This window comes from Prionailurus viverrinus, chromosome D3, assembly GCF_022837055.1.
Source record: "Prionailurus viverrinus isolate Anna chromosome D3, UM_Priviv_1.0, whole genome shotgun sequence".
Lineage (NCBI taxonomy): Eukaryota > Metazoa > Chordata > Mammalia > Carnivora > Felidae > Prionailurus > Prionailurus viverrinus.
Genome location: NC_062572.1, coordinates 81,322,982 through 81,340,108, shown reverse-complemented (window position 1 = coordinate 81,340,108; position 17,127 = coordinate 81,322,982). Strand labels below are relative to the sequence as shown.

The 17,127-nt window shown below is 38.6% G+C and overlaps 1 protein-coding gene across 9 annotated transcripts in view; it reads left to right on the top strand.

Moving 5' to 3' along the window:
- The window catches only part of PIGN (phosphatidylinositol glycan anchor biosynthesis class N), a 106,232-nt gene that overhangs the window by 78,214 nt on the left and 10,891 nt on the right, over positions 1–17,127 (top strand). For 7 of the 9 annotated variants that reach the window (XM_047827656.1, XM_047827655.1, XM_047827657.1 and 4 more), the window contains 5 exons: positions 1,321–1,407; positions 4,157–4,212; positions 4,732–4,807; positions 7,326–7,399; positions 15,373–15,415. In XM_047827656.1, coding sequence (XP_047683612.1) covers positions 1,321–1,407; positions 4,157–4,212; positions 4,732–4,807; positions 7,326–7,399; positions 15,373–15,415 — 336 coding nt within the window. Of the gene's footprint in view, position 1; positions 1,408–4,156; positions 4,213–4,731; positions 4,808–7,325; positions 7,400–15,372; positions 15,416–17,127 lie in introns of those variants that run through there. The other 2 variants (XR_007145800.1, XR_007145799.1) reach the window with 2 other exon arrangements.

The following is a 17,127-nucleotide window of genomic DNA, read 5'->3' as shown; positions in this document are numbered from 1 at the left end:
GTCACAAGAATATTCAACATTGTCACAAGTCAGTTCATGAATTTGATCAGAAGGTGCCATTTGTGTTTTCTGTGTTGTTTTTCTCTTTCTAGTGGTCCTATCCCAAATTGTTTATTCTGCTGCCTTAGTGATCGTGGCCTCAGTCCAAATCTTAAGCTGTTTATTCACCACGGTATACTTTGAATTGGCTAAAAGCCAGCTAAATTTTAAGGACACATTTATCATGCTGAGCTATACAGTGAAATTGATGTCTCTTGCCTTTATTTTAGAACTGAAGGTAATTTATAAGAAATTGGTGACAGAATATTTACACTTTCACTGAGGTCAGATAAAAAGAATATTGCAGAAAAACACCTTCGTAGTTGATCCATTGATCCATCCATAACTGGTTCCAGTTGAGTTTACAGAAAGTAATTGATAATTTAGAATAATGAATTTCAATAATGAAGGAACTTTATTGAAGTATATTAAATAATTACTGTTTTTTAACTTTCAGCCCTGGAATATTAAAACAGTACATGAAAAGCAGTTTTGATCAGATTCAAATAAATGGTCAGACTGTCCTTAATAGTAAATATTAAATATTTTAATATTAAGTGGATATTAAATTTAAAAGTAACATTTTTGTGTCATTTTTTAAGTTCTGTTTTTTATTGGAAGAGATTTTTTTATATAAAAGAGTATTAAAGTATAAAGTATTAAATTTCTAGTAAATTTACTAGAAAATGACATGGAAAGTGGAGGAAGGGGAAGATCTCCCTTTAAACTCCCCCATGAGTTTTTATTTTTATAGAGAGAGGGGGATTAAGCAAGAGTGCATCCACATTGTTGGACTTGAGTGATTTTCTATTTTACCAAAAGTAGAAATCTTTTATATTTTATAGAGAGAAAATAATTTTTCTACAAATAGAATTAACAGAATAACGAAGAAACAGAGAAATATTTGATTTCATCATGCTTTTTCATATCATGCCATATTTGGGTTTTAGAAGGTCAGGACCCTGAAGAATCAGGACTTCAAAAAGGGAAGCATTACATAGGGATTGAAAGTAAACCATTTACATGGGATAAGGAAAAGCTCCCGTTTATTATACATTCAGCAGTACTACAGCTCCATTCAGCATATTGTTAGCAATGTAGTCTGCCTTTTGGCAGATTTTATTAGGGTGTAATTAAGCTATAGGAACAGCTTTATTTTGTTTGCTTTGGTCAGTACAGGATAACTTTCTAGCTCTTGTAACTTAGACTGGAAGGTTGCCTTTGAGGGTAGAAGTAAGCGAACCGTTCTTGTGTGTTCGTATATTTCCAATTGTCTCCCAGGTCACCAGTGTCCGGTTCACCTGCAGTACTGATATAACCCAGTTCCGACAGCTCTATCTGGATGACGTCCGGAGGGCCTTTTTCCTTGTATCCTTTGTTTGGGCTTTGGCTTTAAGGCGCTGCCACCTCCCATTTAGTGGGGTCAGAAGGTGTTTTCCCCTTTTCACTTAATAGTGGTGTCACCTGGGAGGGGTTAGCCCCATCAACCGTAATTTTCTTCATATGGTTCGTGTTTTTAAAAAATGGTGCAACTGTAGAAAAGCACACAGAATGATACTAAAAACAAATGTATATGTGTGTATTCCCTCCATCCAAGATATCAACAAGTAATATTTTGTCACATATGTCACACATTTAAAAAAAAAAAAACTAAAACATTACAGCTAAAGCTTAAGTTTTTATTTTTGTTTTTTTTTAATTCCCAACTCCACTCTAATTTCCCTCGTCCGGAAGAATCCACTATTATGAGTTTGGTTTGTATCTTTTTATGTGTGTATTTTGTACTATACTCATGTTATGTAATATCTTCCTCCCAAAGTTTTCGGATCACATCCGAGGCAACATTGTGTGAAAGTTATTAGTGGTAGAAGTCTAAAGGACAATATGGGGGAATAAAATCTCACTTTGGGAAGGCTGGCTGATCAGCTTCAATAAATTCGCAGGGAGGTGTTTCCTTTGAACTTACCGTGGTGTTCTCCCTCTCTCTGCCTCTTGCTTCTGCCCTCCGTTTTGCTCTGTCTTTGCAGGCTCCTTCCACTCACCCTATATGAATGAATACTCCTTCCCCTGAACGCTTCGTCTCCCTAAAGTATAATTTTATCTTGTCTTTTCTGTTTACTCCCAAGCTTCTTGGAAGAAAAATCCATAGTTGCTGCTACCATTTCCTCCCCATTTATGTACTATAGCCTTAAGCCTAGAACGCTTAGAGCGGTGCCTGGCACGTAGTAGCTGTGTGAAGATCTGTCGGATGTCCCTGCTAAGACTGTATCCTCACTGGGTCTGCAGGGGCTCCCTGACCGCACAGTCTGGTCTTGAGTTTTACTTGACCACTCTGTAACATTCAACTCTGTTCACTTCTCTTTTTCTTTTTCCTTGACTTTCAGGACACGATCCAGGTTTCCTTCGTAGCTTTTACATCAGCTCTATTCTCCTGCACTAAAACTTACTCTTCCTTTGTCTGATTTTGAGTGATGTTCTTCTCCAAGCTCTACGCTTAACTTTCTCCTCTTCCTGTGCCTGGATAATGTCACCCTCTACTATAGCTTTGACTGACGCCTCCACGCAGACAACTCTGAGGTTTACTTCTCTGGCCTTGACCTCTCCTGACCTCATGAGCCATATGTCCAGTATTCTGCGGGGCATCATCAAATATATGTCTGAAACTAACAACGGCCCACCCTTCTCCAAAGTCTCTCTCTGGCGGGCCTCATCTCACTGAATGGCATCACCATACTCCCAACCACCCGGGCCATCAAACTTGTTGTCATATTTAACTATTCCTTGTCCAGTTCTGAAGTCCCACTGTCTGTCCTCATTCTCCACTTCCACTCCCAGTGCACCAGCTCGGACCTTCCTTGCCCCTAACATGAGCTACTGAAATAACTTCCCAATTGTATTTCCTGCCTATATTTATTTGTCTCCCTGATTTGAATATCTCACTGTCACTGGTGTTTCTTATTTGTATCGCTCACCTAAAATGTTTGTGGGCTTGTCATTGTCTCCACAGTAAAGTTGAAGGCTTTTTATTAATATGCCACTAATCTATTAGTTAATTAGTATGCCACTAATCTTACTTTCTCTTTCAGTGTATCCTTCAATAAACTCTAAGCTTCTGTCATACCTGTTAATATTTCTTGACTATGTCTTTTATTTCCCCACCGTTTACCTTAAAACGCTTCTCATGTACTTCTATATATTGTCATAATCTTAGTTACCATGTGAGCACTTTGAGACTATTTTATTCGTATTTATATGCTTAGTGCCTAGCTCTGCTTCTGACTCATTCTAGACAATAAATATTGGTTGGTCAGTTGATTGGCTGAGTGAATAGATCCATGAATACATTTGAATCTCAAGTCACCAACTCGAATGCCACTTTTTCACTGAAAGTTGTCATAATTCATACATCCTCTTCAGTGTTTCTTTACCACTTTTGTGTATGTGTCTGTAATAATATAGTAGCTAACATTTATGGAGTGCTTTCAGTGGACCAGGCAGTATGTAAGTACTTTTCTAGCAGTTAGTTCTTAGATACCAATAGGATTAATACTTTTCATTACTGCATTAAAACAGATGTTACGTTTAAGAAGTGTCAAAAAGATGTCTAGCATTTTCTCATGTCTCATTCTCTGTTGAGTTATCATAGAACATGGTATCTTATTTCCTTCCGAGCCTTCCAAAGAACCTGGCACGTTTCACATGTGGTGGGCACACGGTGAGAGTATATGAACTAAAACAGGATTTCACCTAAAGATGCCTGTCACATGCACTGGGTCCATGTTCTCCTTTTGAAAAAACCATCAGTGGCCAACTACAGATACAACACTCCAACTTGCTTCTGTTAGAGAATTGGAAAATGCCCTCCCAAAGGTGCTAGTGACAAGTGAGGATAACCTCACATGCCTCGTGTTTTTAGCACATTGCCTCTTCAGCCTGGTTCCTTCAAAATTCATTTGCGAGGACATGTAATGGAACATTCACTTATGACAATTTATGACCAAGTGTACAGGTTAAAAATCAAGTTACCTTCCTGGTAGAATAAGCATATCTTTTCTAAATGAAGGAGAAATTTGTATGAATTCCGACTTGTTTTGGCCATTTCCTTAACTCTGTTTAGGTTTTCTTCTTAGTGACAGCATTTTTTGGAACTGGGAACATAGCTTCTGTTAACAGGTAATTAAAAAAAATTTTTTTTTGATGTTTATTTATTTTTGAAAGAGAGACAGAGTGTGAGCGGGGGAGGGGCAGAGAGAGAGGGAGAGACAGAATCCGAAGCAGGCTCCTGGCCCTGAGCTATCAGCACAGAGCCCAATGCGGGGCTCAAACGCACGCACCGTGAGATCATGACCTGAGCCGAGGTCAGACACTTAACCGCCTGAGCCACCCAGGCGCCCTGTTAACAGGTAATTTCAAATGAAAACAGCATATTTATAATAAAAAATAATACAAGTTAGATTTCTGTTCTGTACCATACTTTTTATCCCGAAGGATATATTTTGGAGATTGGTGTGCATCGGCACATGCATATCTACTTCATCTGAGTGGCTTCCTAATATTCTTGATACGATGTAAGCTTGTGTTTTAGTAGGAGTAGCTTTCAGAAAGGTAGTTGAAACATCCTTTTTAGTAGAACATTCCTTTAAAGTTACGATGTGAATTCTAAAATCTTTTTTCTTTATGTTGGTTCCTTAGCTTTGATCTTGCCTCTGTCTATTGCTTTCTGACCGTGTTTAGTCCTTTTATGATGGGAGCCCTGATGATGTGGAAGGTTAGTTTTCTTATTTTCTTATTATATTAAGATACTGATTAAGATTATCAATTCATTGTGACATTAAGATAGATTATGTAACACATTACATGACCTTAAGATTATGAAGTCATTCTGACAGAGTGAGATCGCATGGAAAGAAGATACCTTCCCAGACAATGCTCTATGGGAAGTAGGGCCCTTTAGCTTTTACTCCAAAATATAGCTAACCTTTTTGCCTTATGCTTAAGCCCATTTAACTCCCACAAAGTACAGATTCTGTGTAAATCCTGGGAAGTCCCAGCACAGATGATTAAAGCCTGTGGGGAAGTACAGTGCAGATCAAAGCTGCAGCGCTCCCAAAGATTCTCTATGTTCCCCACAAGACTGCCAACATGTTATAATCCGTTCTCATAATCCATGTATCTAGAATTGATTGATTCACTCACCAGGTACGTCACTGAGTGCTTACATTTACAGTAATGCAGTGGGCACCAGCTGGATGACATGGCACCAAGATCATGACAGACTCCTCAGCTCTGGAGGTTCAGACTCCTGTGGAATGTAATTCATGTTCTTTCCTTTCTTCTGCAGGGTCACTCTGCTTGTCTTATTCCCTCTACCACAGTGCCTGGCACATTTTACGTAGTTAGTGTATATCTGCCTAAAATCTGATTACCTTCTGTTCAGATCACAAAAGTAACCATTGTTAAAAGTATGTGTCTCTTAATTAGATTAATATCCCCTTTTTTTTGTTATCGCATTGATACAAATGTGATCCTAAGAAATATCAAAAAGATGTTTTTCTCATGTCCCATTTTCTACTGAGCTATTGTAAACCATGTTATTTCTTTAACTTTCAATTAGTTTTTTTCAATTTTTTAAAAACATTTTTATTTATTTTTGAGAGAGAGAAAGAGACAGGGTGTGAGTGGAGGAGGGGCAGAGAGAGAGGGAGACACAGAATCTGAAGCAGGCTCCAGGCTCCGAGCTGTCAGCACAGAGCCCGATACGGGACTCGAACCCACCAACCGTGAGATCATGACTTGAGCGGAAGTTGGACGCTCAACTGACTGAGCCACGTAGGCACCCTCAATTACATTTTTTAATGGTAGTTGCTCTTTTCTTAGTCTATTGAAGAGTATTGGCCTTTCATTAAAAATAAGAAAAAAGTGGGGCACCTGGGTGGCTCAGTTGGTTAAGTGGCTGACTATTGATCTCAGCTCAGGTTATGATTCCAGCGTCATGGGATGGAGCCCTGCATCAGGCTCTGTGCTGACAGTGTGGAGCCTGTTTGGGATTCTCTCTTCCCCTCTCTCTGCCCCTCCCCTGCTGAAACTCTCTCTCAAAAAAAAAATAATAACAATTAAAAAATAAAAAAGTAAAGAAGGGGCTTTGTCAGTTGAGCTTCTGACTCTTGAGTTCGGCCCAGGTAATGATCCCAGGGTCGTGGGATCGAGCTCCGTGTCAGGCTCCATGCTGAGTATGGAACCTGCTGAAGATTCTCTCTCTCTCTCTCTCTCTCTCTCTCTCTCTCTCTCTCCCTCCCCCCTCCCCCAATCTCCTGAGTGCTCGCTCTCTCTCTTTCTCTCAAAAAAAAAAAAAAAAGAACTTCCTTTAAAAAAAAAAACAACAAAGAAAAACAAAAGTTTAAATTAAAATACTAGATCTTTACTCTCCAGCCACATTCAGAGCTGTACTGACATAATGCACTGGATGGCTTTTTTGACTGATGTGGCCAGAAGGGAAGGTCCTCCCAAACTGTGTTTTATTTCACTTGCAACAGTCTTATCCAGTCTTGAACATCATTTCTTTTCATTAGCTTCTCTCTCCTTTCTTTTTATTATGTATCAAGTGCGCGCACGTGTGTGTGTGTGTGTGTGTGTGTGTGTGTGTGTGTGTGTGTGTATACACATACTTAATTGGTTACTGGAAAGCAGTATCTCAATATTAACGGTGTTAGCTCTGGATTATGGATTTTCAATCAGTATAAATTGTATTATAACTTTCTCAATGTTTTAATAAATATTTTACAGTGAGTCTAAGTTGTTTAATCAGAAATAAAGTTGTATTAAGATAAATGAATAAAAAGCAATGGCAGAACAGCTAAATCATGTATATAGAGTTAAAGTATCAAGTGACCAGATGGGTTCAGGGATCTGTGAATCAAAGTATCAGGCTCTCGAATTTATTTGATTTGGGGCATTCTGTGCCTCTCGTACTCTCTTGGAATCATTTGAACAGGTCATTAATTACTATAATGACGTAAATCAAAAATTTATATTAGGTTTTATTTGGAATGAGTGTTGATATTTGTTATCTTTTTATACTACATATGCTATTGATGTTGATTTTTAAATCCATTTCATCACTATTCTATGTATCATTGATCTCATGGTTTTCAGAGTTTGCTCTTTACTAACGTAGATAAAATTGGTTTGAGAGGTTAAATTACTGCTATAAGCAGAAAAAGCATTTATTTTTAAGTTTTTCAAATTCTTCAACTACCCATGGCATGGTCTGTTGTCCTTTTAAACAGATTTTAATCCCCTTCGTTCTTGTGATGTGTGCTTTTGAAGCAGTTCAGTTAACTACGCAGTTATCATCAAAAAGGTAAGGTGGATATTTAAGAAGCATTGGATTTGTCCATGTTGAGGCAGTGAGAGTAAACGTGATTACTAAGATGCTGTAAAATGGTTGTTTATCATAAAAATGGGGAAAAAATGTTGTACCCTTGTAGCCAGAGTTCAGCTGTCATTAGAGAAAATTAGTTGATTAGAGCCTCTAGCAGACAAATATGCTTTCTCAACAATAAAATGTTATTAGAATATTATTCAAGCTAGCAAAGAGCTTCCCAAGAAAACAGTAAAACATAAATGTTAAATTATAGTTAATGACTTGTTTATCATAGATATAACTGTGCTTACAAAACACAAGGGATATCATTCTCTTCTTTTGGGTTATTTCTTAAATATGTATGAGACAAATGTGTAACATTATTTCATTTTACATGGCTTTAAATGAACTGTTCTGCATGTCAATAATTTGCATAGTTTCTTAGTCTTGTTTTCTACACATTTGACAAGTGGAATGGGAGTTATTCCTTCTAAGTTTTGAGAAATTTCTGAGCAGTCAGTCTTACGCAATCAAGATTCTGGAAGAGAAGCTGTCAACTCAACTATTTGCTTTTTTTAACCAATAAAATTGCCTCATCAGCATGGGACTGATCAGGCTCTTTGAAAGACACTTGAGATAAATATGAAGCTTCTTAGCAGTTATTCTTGAATCAAACTGGCATATTCAATGCTGAAAGAAATAACTAATATTAGCATAAATTTGCATACTCTTTTTGATGAGTTTAAGCTAGAACTGAGTTTAGCATATTCTTATGCATCTGCTGTAATAGTAATAATTTTACAAGATTTTCTTCCACCGTTTAAAAATAGTAGCAATTTCTTTCCGGTTTAATTTAGTATTTTTACAGCATATTTACATGAATTTAACATTGAAAACATACCTTGTCAATATCACATAAAAATAGTTAGATGCAATTAAAAAAACCTGGCAAATGCCATGCACTTCTTGCATCTCTGTGAGCGGATACATGTTTGTTGGCAGGGATTTTAATGTGGAACAAGGAAGAGCTGGTGTCGTGTGGAATGAGAAGTGGAGGGTGTGTACGTGTGTAGTAACTGTCCTGAGACTGGCACGACAAAAGACTAAATGTCAAGGTAGAGAACAGAGGCCAAGGGGACAAAGTCAAGACTTCAGAAATGTCTTCTCTGTTGAATTCTAAAGCTTTACAAGTCACTTGCATTTCCCCCTCAATGTCACAGTGACCCCTCAGATTTAATATGCTCCAGGCTGAGCCCGGCAATTCCTTTTCTGCCCGGTGAGAACCAGCTCCTCACCTTGTCTTCTTTATCTGATTCATCACACAAGCCCAAGTCCATCGCTCCCTGCCTGCCACTTGCTAAAGTAGCCACTTGATAAATATCACTGATAGCATCTCTCCTTTTTATCCTCATTTTCAATCTCAGCGTTTATGTGGCTAAGCATCTTCTTACAACACAATTTTTGAAAGCCTAGGGGTTAAGGTGGAGGCAGAATTTATACTAATGACTGGCTTGTTAGATCCATAATGCCAGGGATGGGTTCAGTATAACAAACCCGTGAGATGATTCTAACTGCTTTTCTTTTAACTCATTGCTTAAGTTAGTATTAAACAAAGGTGAAGTAGAAAAGCTGTGTTCATATTATTTTATTTTTCATGACTTTAAAATTAATTTATTGGGGCACCTAGGTGGCTCAGTCGGTTGGGCCTCCGACTTCGACTCAGGTCATGATCTCGGTGTTCATCAGTTCGAGCCCCGCATCGGCTCTGTGCTGACAGCTCGGAGCCTGGAGCCTGCTTCGCATTCTGTCTCTCTCTCTCTCTTTCTCTCTCTCTCTCTCTCTGCCCCTCCCCCCTCTCAAAAATAAAACATAAAAAATTTAAAAAAAATTAACTTATCTATTTTCTCAGCCTTGATAACTGGCTTCATCTCAGAAGACTTGTGCATTTTGGGTAGAGGTCATTAAAAGGAAGTATCCAGGCATGAAGATTACTTAATGGTTGATCCATTAAGGATGCTTTTGAAAACAACAAAAAAAAGGTGTTTTTGGTTTTAAACAATGAAAATCTAAGCAATAGTAGCTGAAATAGGGAATTATGTGTCTCACATAACATGGGGTGCAGAGGTTGGCAGTCCAGAGCTGGTGTGATATCATCAGCAACCCTGCCTTTTTGCTTTTCCATTCTTAGAGTTTGGCCTTTCTCCTCATACCTCCATGCATCATATCTACCATCCAGGTAGGAAGAAGGACCATTAGGGGAAAAGGCAAAGAGATGTGTCAGCTGGTTCTCCCCTCCCATCAGGGAAGCAGTGTCTTTCCCAAATGACCCATCCAACGTATTTCAGAGTATGTCTGAATGAGCAGAACTCTAAGGGGCACATGTTCCTTCTAACCTGGAAGGTGGTTAGAGAGAAAGAAGTTGTGGCTTGGAGTGAGTGTTGGAAACAGACAACCCAAAGTGTCTTTCACAGCTGATAAGGATATTTTCAGCCCAGTCTATTTCACAGCATGAGGTGACGTGGAATTTGAAGACCTTCCTCACCTTCATCATGCATCAAAGCATAAGAGAGTACTGGACAGCAGCGGAGAATGAGAAGAGTTTTAGAATTACAGAAGGATTCAACAACCAACCAAATAATGAGACCTAAAAGGGATAATTTTCAGTTCTATATTTGAGTACATACTCAACTCTACAAGAGAGCCATGGCTAAACAGTAGTGATTGAAAAAGAATGTGTGTGTGTGGGGGGGGGGGGGGGGGTGGCCAAATTGTGATCCAGCAGCCAAAAAGCTAGTTTCTCATGCCCTGCACTAATTGAAATGAATGTAAGATGTTTTGAAACTATCACTTTGAATATTCTGTTTTGTTCTGTTAGATGTTTTGATCTTCAGGATGTATGCTCCCATATTTAGGAATCCAAATTTGAATCAGAATTACACCAATATCGAATCACTTTTATTGGAAGAGCACTTTCCAGGGGAAATTCTATTAAGCCAGCTTAATTTTTTACTTAATTTTATATGAGGCAATTTTAAGTTACTTCCAAATGTTTTCATTTTGATTTTTAATTTATTGAAATTATTTTTATTGAGGTCAATTTTTAAAATTTTGGTTCCTTTATCTAATTTTTATCTATCGTAAAGTTTATGAATTTTTAGCTCATGCTGGTGTGATTTTTTTTTTTTTTTTGTAATGGTTATTATCTCCAGCAGGTGTAATGTACCTAGGTCAGATTATAGACCTGGTTTTTGTCAAGAAGGTTTGCTTCCTCCATCATTGCTTTGTCAGTTACAGATTTTACCCTGAGTGGTTTTAGCTTTCTACAGTGTTATCTGGTGTTGTTTCCACCGCATCTGATTTTTTCTGGGTCAAATTTTGTAGTGTTCTCTGGACCCAAAAGGAAGAAGTTAAGTCAGTCTTGTATCTAAAAGAGATGTCATAATGTGTAGTAGTAGCCATTTTCAATTTTATTTTATGCCGATTGCTTCTACCATTCATTTAGCACATGATGTTTTCAATTTCCGTTACGTTCCAGCCACTGTTCTAGCTGCTGGTAATACACTGGTGAATAGGGCTTACCATCTACTCAGTGAGACAAATAATAAATAAAACGTTTGCCATAAAATGTCAGGTTGTGTTAAATGTCAGGAAGAAAAATAGATTGGAGAGACATTTAAGCAGAGACAGGAATAAACACAGAATGAACCATGAAACCGTATGAAGAAAGAGCACTTTCAGGTAGAGAGGGTGTGGAGCACGCAAAGGGCCTGAGGTGAGACCGTGTATTGGAAGGACAGCACCAGGGCCAGGCGTAAGTGGAGGGTGCTAGCAGGAGAACTGGAGGAAGTAAAGCTGGAGAGGCAGGCAGGGACCAGATCACATGAGGCCATTTAGGCCAAAGTTTGGACTTCCAAAATTTTCCTAGTTGTGGCAAGAAGCCACCGGAAGGGCTCAAAGGCTCCTTTGTCTGTTGTGTGGATAATAACTTGAGGACAAGAGTCACAGCAGGGAGATCAGTTAAGAGACCATTAGAGATGAGCGATCATAGTGTGTCGGTGGAGGTGGTAAGAGGGAACATTCATTATCATTTGTATAAAAACCCAGTAGCATGTATTTATTTCCTGAATCAGGGGGTATTCATGGGACAGACTCATAGGATCTAGGTGCTGAGTAGTGGGAAAACATCTTAGAGATAAAACACCCAAACTCATCTGCTTTTCATGGAAATGTTACATCCAGGACAGGAAAATAATAATCCCATCCTCCTGTCACAGTGATTTGATCACCATAGGTATTGAACACTCTGTTACTTTTATGCCTCCTTGTCTGAACACTACATGAATAAAGCAAGGTAAACAAAGGACACATTCACGGGAAAATGGTAAGCATGCTCAAGTTTTCTGAGAGGAGATAGTGCCTTGGGGAGACATTGTGCATCATGGCTGGGGAGCAGAGGCCCTGAGGTCAGACGTGCTGTGTTGAAAGTCGGCCCTCTCACTAGCTGTGTGACTTGGGCAACTTCTCTGTTCCTCAGTCTCCACAGAATAGTTCAAAATTTGCCCTGGAAAAGCTTTTTCCTTGTTGTTAATTAAGTCTTAGACCAAACATCATACTGTCCGATGTACTTTTCTTAGTCAGCTGCCCTCCCCTCAAATTCCTAGGTAAGTTAGGTAACTCATACGGTGATGAACTGTTTCTTATTTTTCTGTCTCACACCCTGTTGTGGGCTCAGTTGTACACCACCACCACCCCCAGCCCACCAGATACATACGTTGAATGGGACTATATTTGAAGAAGGACCTTTAAAGAAATCATTAAGGTAAAATGAGGTCATCTGAGTGGGCCCTAATCCAATACAACCGGCGTCCTTATGAGAAGAAGAGATCAGGACACAGACACAAACAGAGGAGAGACTATGTGAACACAGAGGGAGAACATGGCCATCCCCAGGCCAAGGAAAGAGGCCTCAGAAGGAGGGCAACCATGTTGACACCTTGATCTCAAACTTAGCCTCCAGAACTAGAAGAGAACACATCGCTGGTGTTGAAGCCGCCCGTCTGTGGTACTTTGTTATGACAGCTTCAGCAAACTAATGCACACCCTATGAACTCTGTAAGGGCAGAGGTCATATCTTTCACCGTGTCCTTAATTGTATCTAAAGTTTTGTTACAAGGAGTAAGAAAGAAAGCAGTAGTAGTAGGCAGGCAGGCACTGTATTAGATACTTGACATGTATTACTTGACTTAATTTTCCCAACAGTACTATGAAGTAGCGGTTACCCTGCCCATTCTATAGATAGGGAAACCGAGGCTAAGAAGATAGTAAGTCTTCTTACCATCAGGTGTGTTTTACTTTAAAAGGGTTGCAGAACATCATCTGTGTCCCACAGTAAAACATGGTTTTAGAAAAACATTAAAAAATATCAAACAAAACTTCAAAAAATATATTTAAAAGTCTGTTGCATTTTTTTTTTTTTTACATTTTTTTCACTTTAGAGAGAGAGAGTGCAAGTGGGGGAGAGGGGCAGAGGAAGAGAACGAGAATCATAAGCAGGCTCCATACTCTGAGTGGGAGCCTAACGCGGGGCACGATCCTTCAACCTCGGGATCATGACCTGAGCTAAAATCAAGAGTCGACCGTTCAACTGACTGAGCCACCCAGGCGCCCCAAGTCTGTTGCATTTAAATTGCCTTTATTTTTTAATTCTTGTTCCCGAAGAACTACAGCCATAGGGTAGAATTTTTGTTTCACAGATTTTGATTCAAAGAAGGAAAGCAGTTTGAAATAATTGGGGCTGTGTAAATTGGGGTAGATTCTGTAACTGGAACCATTAAAGCCCATGCTTTCATCGAGATTGTTACTTTGAGAATTGATACTTTGGACAGAACGTTGTACTGGATGACCTTTGCGCTCTCCACAAACTCTTAGTTTAACACCCTTCTTGTATGTCTGTTACATCAGACTTGCTTTGAATGGTAACAACACTTCACTTAGGATAAGTCTGACTTGTGCTACATATCTATGTATGTGAACTATTGAGTTACATCTCTATATTTCAGACCTATAGTTAGAAAAACAATTATGTCTTAAAAAGAAGTCAAGGATTATTTTAGACTAGGAGCACTGATTTTAGACTAGTTGAAATGGAATTGTGTAATGAAATTCAGTAATCGATCACATGAGTTTGCCTGGGAGGAAAGACTTTTTTAGAACATTAAATTCATAAATGAGATGAGAGAAATCTGCAGCTTTCTTGCACCTCTGTAGTGTATATAGAAATTTAAAATTCTATGAACACTTTCCATTGTTGTTTTCTATTTGGACTTATGAGAAAAGCACCAGTTGATTTTAGGATTTGCACTTTCTCCCTTTTATTATCTAATTGCTGTGATACCTTAATGCGGAGGGAGATTTCTCCATTTCTTCAACTAAAAAAGCTAAGATTCTGTATTACCCGTGAGCATTAAATTTTTCATTGCCTTGTTAAGGAAATCAAGTAGGCATGCTGTGATTTTTTTTTTTTTAAGCCTTGACCAAAATCTTACATCTTACATAAAAATTAACTCAAAATGGACCACAGATTCAGACTTTTAGGAAAAGCATCAAAGAAAAATCTTTGAGATTTGGGCTAGGAAAAGACTTAGGCTTGACACCAAAACCATGGTCCATAGAAGGAATAATTGATAAATTGGACTTGATGAAAATTAAAAGCTTTTGCTCTGCGAAAGAGAAGACCCTGTTAACAGAATGAAGAGACAAGCCCATACTGGCAGAGCATAGTTACAAACTATGTATCTGACCAAGGACTACTATCTGGAATATGTAAAGAACTCTCAAAACTCAACAGTACACACCAGACAATTTAATGACAAAATGAACAGAAGACCTGAGAGCATATACAGATGGCAGAGAAGCTGAAGAAAAGATGTTCAGCGTTGTTAATGATTAAGGAAATGCGTATTAAAACCACAGTGAGGTATCGTTACACGACAATCAAAATAGCTAAGATAAAAAGCAGCGACACCAAAAACTAGTGAAGATGCCAAGAAATTGCTCTCAGATATTACAAATGAGAACATATATGGTATAACCACTCTGAAAAGAGTTTTAGTTTCGTATGAAACTAAACACACAACTGCCATGAGATCCAACAATTGCACGCTGTAGTATTTTTCCCAGAGAAATCTCCTGCACCCAGGCGTTTATAGCAGCTTTATCTGCAATGTCCTTCAGTGCTTAACATGGTTAAGCAGGCTGTGGTACATCCACAAGTGGATTACTACACAGCAATAAAAAGGATGAAACCATTGGTACATACAGTACCTCAGATGAATTCAAGACAATTAAGCTGAATGAAAAAAAATAGATTCCCAAAAGGTCACAAAGTATTACATAAATGATTCGACTTACACAACAGTCTTGAAATGACGAAATTATAGAAATGGAGAAGAGTTAGTGGTTCTCATGGGATAAGGCAGAGGGTTGGTGCAGGGAGGATACATGTGGCTCTAAAAGAGCATCATGAGGGATCCTAGTAATGATGGAAATGTTCTGTGTCTTGACAGTATCACTGTCAATATCCTGGATGCGATACTGTACGATAGTTTTGTAAGATATTACCTCGGGGGGAACTAGGCAAGGGGTACATGAGATCCCTCTATATTATTTCTTGTAATTGCCTGTGATTATCTCAAGGTAAAAAGTTTAATTAAAAAATCATAATTCGTGTCCCTTTCCTACTGTTGAAATAAATATTCAAAATGTTAAATAACATTTTTGGGTTCCGGCCCGTCACTGCAGGTCAATTGCCAATGATAACATGAAAAGAGCTCCTTTCCAAAAAAGTAGTATTCTCAGAAGAAAAAGTGCTAACAGAATATTGGGTTATTTGGTTGTTGTAATTTTTATTTTGCGGTGCTTTTAAAATGTGCCTGTTCTATTATGTGTAATCTATCTTTATTTTTTTCCAGCCTTTTTCTCATGGTTCTCGTCATATCAGACATTATGGCTTTGGTAAGGCATTATTGGATATTCAGTATAAATAAGATTGAGAAGTTAAGTGCTGATTTAATTTAATCAAGAGAAATCTGAATGCATTTCTGTACATGAAATCCTTAGATATTAAGTTAAAAGTCCTGGCATAATTTACACATATAAATTACTTTCTTTTTATATGACTTGTGCAGGAAGGGTGTTCTTCTGAAGGTATCAGAAGCCTTCCTACTTGATTTATTTCAATCTGTCATTTTATACCTAGTCTTCCATGGTGCATTATGTCTGAAATGAACCTTCCATAGGAAGTTAACAGGAAAAGCTAACTTTAGATATAGGTAATACATCATTTCCCTGCTTGAAATGTTGATTATTTTAACCCTTCTCTCAGATTGAGAGAAGGGAGGAAAGGAAGGAAGGAAAGAGGAAATAGAGCTTTTTAAGTTGGAAGATGTTACCAAGTTGATGGCTCTAATAAGTGAGTTCTGAGTAAAGAGCAGGTAGGCGAGCCTCTCATATGGAGTATATTCACAAAAAACATACTTTACACCTGCAAGTTCAGGGGGTTCTCAAAACTGCTCTCAGGTTTGATAATTCGCTAGAAGGACGAAACTCACTGAAAATTGTTATATTCACAGTTATGGTTTATTATAGGAAAGGATACAGATTGAAGTTAGCCAAGGGAAAAAACTCAGAAGGCAGAGTCTAAGAGGGGACCTCTGGTCCTCTTGTCCTTATGGAGTCATGACAGCATCCATGTGTGATGTACACAGAGAGTCCTGCCAACCAGGCTCACCAGATCCCCCGTGTCAACTTTTTAATGGGGATCAATCACATTTTGTTCCCCTGGCTGACCTTTAACGTCCAGCCCTTCTAGAGGTGGAACTGATACCACATGGCCCAAAGCCCCCAATACAAGATTGTCCAGTGGCTAAGGCTCCAGGCAAATACACCCATCAGGCATGACATCCCATGGGCCTAGATGTCACCCCAAGTAACTGAAGGCAAAGGCCAGACCTCTCTTTGGGCAAAACTAATTCTTCACTATACAACATCCTATGCTAGAACTGATTAGAGACACCAATTAGCGTAACTTCCCAAATCAGATTCCTAGTCACTTGATTTAGATGAGAGCATTTTTGTGTTCTATTGAACTGGATATCCAGTATATTTATGAAATTGATTACACATAATAATGTCAGGACAAATCAGCTTTCAATTTTGCTCAAAAGGGGCCAATAAACAAGACATGTTAACAGAAGGGAATTTAAATTCTGATTAATTTTATAAAGAGTCATATTGCTTAATTTAGCTTACAAAGCCATTTGTGGCCTAACTTCTGCTTACTTGACCTGCATCGCCTCGCACCGTGTTTTCTCCACACCAGCCTCACATTGGCCTTGCCACGCTATGCCTGGACTCTTGGCATTTATGTAGGTTATTCCCTCTCGCAGGAACATACTTCTCTGATGTCCTCAGACTCCTCTTTCAACTGACTATTACTTTTTACTTAGATTTGTAGACTTTTCATTGGGACAGCCTTCCCTTCTACTCCATCTGGGGTATGTACCCCTTCTTCTATGCTCCCATAATTGCCTGTGTTTTCCAGTGATAACACTCTTCTCTCTCTCTCTCTCTCTCTCTCTCTCTCTCTCTCTCACACACACACACACACACCTAATAATTTTATTGAATTATTCACTAGATTATACAACTCCTGCAAGAGAGTTTAT